General features: G+C 40.3%; 1 protein-coding gene across 3 annotated transcripts in view; it reads right to left on the reverse strand.

The window, feature by feature from the left end:
- LOC107713869 (leucine-rich repeat and fibronectin type III domain-containing protein 1-like protein) overlaps positions 1–6,957 on the reverse strand; it is a 167,887-nt gene that overhangs the window by 24,153 nt on the left and 136,777 nt on the right. For all 3 annotated transcript variants that reach the window (XM_016519512.1, XM_016519514.1, XM_016519513.1), the window contains exon 3: positions 301–1,677. In XM_016519512.1, coding sequence (XP_016374998.1) covers positions 301–1,677 — 1,377 coding nt within the window. The remainder of the gene's footprint in view (positions 1–300; positions 1,678–6,957) is intronic.

Genomic DNA, 6,957 nt, shown 5'->3' on the forward strand with positions numbered 1-6,957 from the left:
AAGATCATGTTCCATGAAGATATTTTGTAAATCTCCTACCGTAAATATATCAAAACTTCGTTTTTGATTAGTAATATGCATTGCTAAGTACTTCATTAAGACAACTTTAAAGGCGATATTTTTAATATTTAGATTTTTTTGCACCCTCAGATTCCAGATTTTCAAATAGTTGTATCTCAATCTCTGTATTTATTCTCAATCTCAGTAAAAAAAAAAAGACCCTTATGACTGGTTTTGTGGTCCAGGGTCACAATTGCAAATAAACCTGGATTTATCTCAAGGTTCTGTGAGGAAACTCACCTGTATATGAGGATGTCGTCGGTGGAGCTGTTGTACTGGATCTGGTACATGCGAACTCCAGGGATTTGGCTTTGCGGAGGCCAGCGGATCATCGCAGAGCTTGAGGTTATTTCCGAGACACTGACCCTCTGATCAGCTCGAGCCTGGCCGCCGCTACCACTGCTGTTGGACTTTATAGAAGTCGGCATGTCCGAGGGTCCCGGCTCCGGCTCCAGTTTGGGGTCGTAATGCGGCGAAGGGTTCACGACTAATTCCACAGGAGCCGTGGCCTCGCCGGCTGCATTCGAGGCTATGCAGGTGAACACGCCGGAGTCCTTCACCGTGGCTGTTAAGATTTCCAAAGAGCCGTTCTCGTAGCATATGGTGCGCGAGGTGTTTCCGATTAGCTTCCCATCTGGACTGACCCAGTGGACGGTTGGCTCGGGGTCTCCCACGGAGCGGCATCGCAAACTAACCTCTTGACCCTCCATGACGAACATCTTGGAAGTGTGCCGGGTGATCATAGGCGGCTCGCAGACGAACTCTTCCTCGCGAATCGTCCAGAAGTACTTGCCGGCCAAGTCTTGCGGGGACGCGCATGTCTCCAGATCGTCCTCCCGCGTCAGGCGGCGCAACCAAACCAGCTCGCAATTGCAATGCAATGGGTTCCCGCCGAAACTGAGCACCAGCGCGGTCAGCGGCGAGCCTTTCATTTTGGCGTAGACGGGGATTCGTAGGAATAGAGGATCTGGGGGGAACTTCTTCAACTTGTTGGATGTCATATCAAGTCGGGCGAGTTTATGAAGATTGGAAAATATCCCTTCGGGAACAAACTCGATGAGATTGTGGTCCAAACTGAGGGTGTTGACGCTGGCTAGCATGGCTATAGTGTCCCACGGCACGTCCACCAGGTTGTTGTAAGAAAGGTCGAGGTCCTCGAGAGTTTCTAGGAAGTCTTGGAAGGCTCCGTCGGAGATGCTGTGAAGCTGGTTGTTGGCGAGGATAAGGTGGCGCAGATTCACAAGCCCCTGCAGATGGGTGTCGTCTAGCACCGTGAGCCGGTTTGCGTCCAGATGCAACGCGTGCAGATCCTGCAGGTCAGTGAAGGCGTACGGTCGGATCTGGCTGATGGTGTTGCGGGAGAGCGTGAGGTGTATGAGGCTGCTCATGTTAGCGAAGTCTTGGTGGCGCAGGGTGGTGATGAAGTTGTCCATTAGTCGCAGCTCGGCGGTCTGCCGGTCGATATTAGGCGGCACGAAGAGCAGGCCGGTTTTGGCGCACAGCACGGTGTACGAGGGCAGCAGGTTCTGGCAGGTGCAGCGTTTGGGGCACAGCATGGCGTAGGACGGCATGGAGAACAGAGCCAGGCACAGCAGCAGTTGCTCCATGGGTGCGCTCCTACAGGAATCAGAGCACAGAGGAAAACGGGTTAGCTCTCATGGTGAGTCTCTTCCCTCTGTCTGCGAGTCTCTTTTGACACACTATAACCTCCCCAAACACACACACACACACACACACACACACACACACTCATGTCTGGTCAGCTATCCTTGTGGGGACTCTCCATAGGCGTAATGGTTTTTCTACTGTACAGACCGTATATTCTATTGCCCTACACCAACCCTACCCCTAAACCTACCCCTCACAGGAAACTTTCTGCATTTTTAGATTTTCAAAAAACTTCATTCTGTATGATTTATAAGCTTTTGTACCCGTGGGGACCACAATTTAGGTCCCCACCGTGACACGAGTCCCCATGAGTCTGTGTGTAGTCAGGTTTAAGTCCCCACCAGGATATATAAACCTGTACACACACACACTAAGTAACTCACGCTCTCTCATGCACGGTCAAGAGAGTGTTTTATTAAACATGCAAAGATTGTCGGGCACATTAAGACACAAATCAGTGAAAGGTAAAGTTGAGCAGACTTCGCAGCCGGTGGTGAGGTTATACCTACTAGCATGTATCAAAACATTTGCAAATGCCCAGCTGGACTTGCATTCACCCTATGCACATTTCCCTAATCAAATTAGTGCATTAACATTTTCTAACAACATGGTGTCTGCGTTTCCCACATCTATGGTTGCAAACTGGCATATTATGCATGAAACTATTCTTCTAGCTGGATTTTTTTTTTTTTTTAAAGGGACAGTGCCCCCCAAATTAGTTGTCCTCATGTATGGATGTATGAAACAAAAATATTGACATGTAAAAAAAAAAAACAATGCAAAACATTTTTTATATATAAACACACATTCATTGACAAGCTTTGGCATCAATGCACTCAAACTGACTCAATATTTTTATGACCATTGACTGTTCCTGTATCTGGAAATGTAGGAGAAATAACATTTTTATAATATTTTTTTTCTAAACAATACTTAATATTTTTATAATACTTACAAATTATATTTTTAAATTACTATTTCATATTTTAAACTTGATCTTATAGTTACCCACTTATTATTATTATTATTATTATTATTATTATTATTATTTATTTTTTTATCATTATAATTATTATAATTATTATTAGATACAGTAAAATGCCCGAGCTTCTTTTTCCACACAATAGAAGTGAATGGTGACCATGGCTGTCAGGCAAGATTCTCAATGAAGACTAATATCCAGTTTCGATTAAATTCCTCACACAAAGCTATGGCTTCAGAAGACTTGGAATACAGTGCACAGATCCTGTGAACAACTTTTATGGAGCTTTTTTCCTCCGTTATTTATTTATTTTTTTATCATTATAATTATTATTTAGATAGATAGATACAGTAAAATGCCCGAGCTTCTTTTTCCACACAATAGAAGTGAATGGTGACCATGGCTGTCAGGCAAGATTCTCAATGAAGACTAATATCCAGTTTCGATTAAATTCCTCACACAAAGCTATGGCTTCAGAAGACTTGGAATACAGTGCACAGATCCTGTGAACAACTTTTATGGAGCTTTTTTCCTCCGTTATTGAGCTTGAGAGCCCCTGGTCCACATCCACTCCCATTGAATGGGGAAAAAAAAAAAAAACATCATCTCAGACCTTCTGCTACACATCACCTTTTGTCAAAAATAAAGTCATATGGGTTTGTAATATCATGAGGGTAAGTAAATGACGATACAATTTTCATTTTTGGATGAACTCTATCTTTAAAGCATGCCGGTACTTTTAACGCTTGGATAAAGATGATGTTTCTAGTGCATCGACGCTGAGAAACTGCTTATTTAATTTCACCAAAGCTGATGTTAAATGCAAGATTACTAGATATTATCGCACAGTGTGGATGTGTTAATGCAGGCGTCTATTCTGGGTTATATAAAACTGCTGCCTCTGCCTTCCATAACATATGCAGGATCTGCAACGGGAGCAAAAGAGAGAGAAAGAGAGGAGGGGCGGCTATAGTTTCACACCAAAACCAATGAGCAAGAACGCGAAAACGAGAGAAAGAGTTGGAGGACGTCTCCTTCGGATCCGGCTGGTTTTAATAGCCCTCCGCTGTGCGAAAGTCAGGATATTTGACACCCGCCTCTGCCCCCCGGAAATTCATATGTGGCACGGCGCGGCGATAAAAAAGGCCACGGGAATATGAATTATTATTCTACGCCATTGCTTTCGCACGAATGCTAATATCTGATTTGTGGCTCTTTGTTTATTGCTTGTGCATACCATTCCATTTTAATAACTTTTATGTAAAAGCACCTAAACACAATTATTTTTTCACCGCTCGCAAAGCCATCCTGAATATAAAGAGGTTCAGGCCCAGTGCTTATCTGCCAGGGATCTTTGGCTGTCACGAGGATTGTTTTACTTCTTTCAGACGGTAGGGGGAAACATTGAGCTTCATTTTGGGCACAAAAGGGCCGACTGGCAGGAGAAAAACACAGAAGTGCTTGAGTGCGAGATGGTGTAGTTGCAGTGTGATGCATTCAGGCGAGCTTAAGCCCCCTCTCTCCATTACACACAGAAAACAGAGTCACGGAAACCCTCAAGAGAGAGCCATTATCCAGACAACTAACTAAGAAGAGCACTAAAGCAGTCTCTCACTTTAGTTTGCGCTGGCTTTTTAGAGGCACATATATGCACTCGCATATGCATTTGCTCCAATATAGGCATGCGAAACAGCCATGTATAAATGGAAAGGCTTGATAGACTTCCAGATATTGCACCAGGATAGTTTCTCCCAGTCAAACTAAGCGCGAGCAGGATTGCAGGAGAACCGGAGAACGATTACACACAGACGCCTCCTTAGGATGCCCCATGCCCGCATTTAATTCCAGAAACACGCTGACAACGTGATACTGTGCCGTGTTGTGTCATTATGACAATGTGAGATTAAATGGATTTATTTCAGGGGATAAATGGATATCAACTGATTTCGTTGCAAAGCATAAATGAATTTCAGTGCAGAAACGTGGTTAAAATACAGTGGGAACACCTCAAGTGTTTCTAATTAGACCAAGATGAAATGTCAACGTGGTCAACATTTTACCCTGGCATCCATCTCCCCCTCTCTCTCTGCATATCGGCAGGATTCATTAATATTTCAGAGAGGACACAGGCTGCTGTGTGGGTATTTGGCACAGTGTGTAAAAATTAACCCCTACTGTGCTGGAGCTCTTCTCTGGCAAAGGAAGAGCAAACACACATAATGCATTATCATCCGTATGAATACTTTATAAAGACTTTAGAGTAGAATTATCAGAAGATCAGAAGTCGCTATTTTCCAAAAAAGCGCACAAAGAGTAAAAATGATGCAATAAAGGTTAGAATGAAGCATTAATGTGAGATACCAGTACTGATAAACAGTGCTGGGTAGATTACTTACAAACTGTAGTCCATTGATTACAAATTACATGACGAAAAATGTAATCAGTTGCGTAATCTATTAGATTACACATTTTAGGTAGTCTAATTGGACTACTTTTGGATTACTTTTGACCTAACTCGTTTATCACATTTGATGAGAAGGATTATTTTGTACCACACTCGATATAAAAATACAAAGAGAAAGAAAATATATTCCATTCTTAGTTATCAACATCTTGAAATGCACTGAACGTTATATTACACCACTGCGGTTTGTGAAAGACCTTCAGGGGTTTGTGAACTGAAATAAGCTGATGCTTAATTAAATCACAATTAACAATGTAGCATAATAATAATACTACTAATAATAAATAAATAAAAACAGTAAAATATACCTACTAAAAAGATATAGGTAACACTTTACTTAATGCCTTTATACATAATGCATTATAAAATAAGTTTAAATGCATGAATTATGCTTTGTAATGCACCTTATAATGCATTGTATGAGCTCATGAATAATAGTAACCGCAGTTATAATACATTATAACACTTAGCTAGTCTTAGTTACAGTTGTAATGCATTATAAAGGCTTTAAGCAAAGTGTTACCAAGATATTTTATGATTACATAATCCAGATTGCATATAATAAGCAGCAGTACTGATAAATATGTCCTGTATCAATAGGAAATCATGAATGTAAATCCATATATTCAGCAGTGGCTATCAAGGCCAACTTACTATACAGTCGAGGTGGGTTATACATAAGCAGATTAGTTGGTTTGCAAGATGCAAGATATCGTTGAATATGTATGGTGGTCATCAACAGTGTTAAGGATAATGCATTACAAGTAATGTGAGTTACGTAATCAGATTACTTTTTTTTTCAAGTAACTAGTGAAGTAATGCATTACTTTTTAATTTGCAAGAAAATATCTTACTTTTGAGTTACTTTTTCAAATAAATGATGCCAGTTACTTTGTTTTCCCATTTACTGACTGTCCAGCTCCATTTTATATTAAAAACAAACAAGCAAGCCTAGCCCAGATTTTAAAAGTAATGTAAAAGTAACACAAAAATTACTTTCCATAAAAAGTAACCAAGTAATGTAATTAGTTACTTTTTGTTTTAGTATTGTAATGCATTACTTTTAATAGGAACATTCCCCAACACTGGTCATCAAATGGTCATTGATCAAGGTGGGTGGTTTAAAGGTTATAAGGTCAAATTTAAAGCACTGTGCATTAAGTGTAAACCAGAACTGGTCAGCATTGCACCTTTAAGACATCCATGCAAATGGAGACAGGACAATGTGACAGGGCATTGCTATTACTGTAGTTAAATCTACTGTAAAATGCTACTGCAGTGAGAAACCATTCAAATGTAGCTGTGCAAGCAATATCAAAATGTGTCCTTTTTTGGTTTCCTATGACAATGGTTCAGAATATTTTGTTCGTTCCATCAGGGATTTATTATCATTGAGAAATAGCTGCAAGGTAGGATACACACAATTCCAGTCGCTCTGTGTCCTTATTTAAAGAATTCAGGACAAAAAATCGACTGAGAGATTAAAATACTGCTTGCTCTCAGTTGCAGGACTCTGACGTAAGTAATTTACTGAAAGAACATGCCAATCCAATTCTGAGGGCCTCTAATAATTAGCTTAGCTGTAAACATATACTTATTACTCATCTGAACCACACATATCTTTAATCAGCCTGTAAGAAATAAATCTCTATAATATCTCAGACTTTTCTCAGAAACAGCAAAGATATTTCAGATGTTTTGCTGGGTTTATATGATATTTATATTCCTATATGTGGTGTGTATATAATAATAATAATAATAATAATAATAATAATAATAATAA

The sequence above is a fragment of the Sinocyclocheilus rhinocerous genome, unplaced genomic scaffold (assembly GCF_001515625.1).
Source record: "Sinocyclocheilus rhinocerous isolate Xijiao unplaced genomic scaffold, SAMN03320098_v1.1 scaffold929, whole genome shotgun sequence".
In the NCBI taxonomy this organism is placed as follows: domain Eukaryota; kingdom Metazoa; phylum Chordata; class Actinopteri; order Cypriniformes; family Cyprinidae; genus Sinocyclocheilus; species Sinocyclocheilus rhinocerous.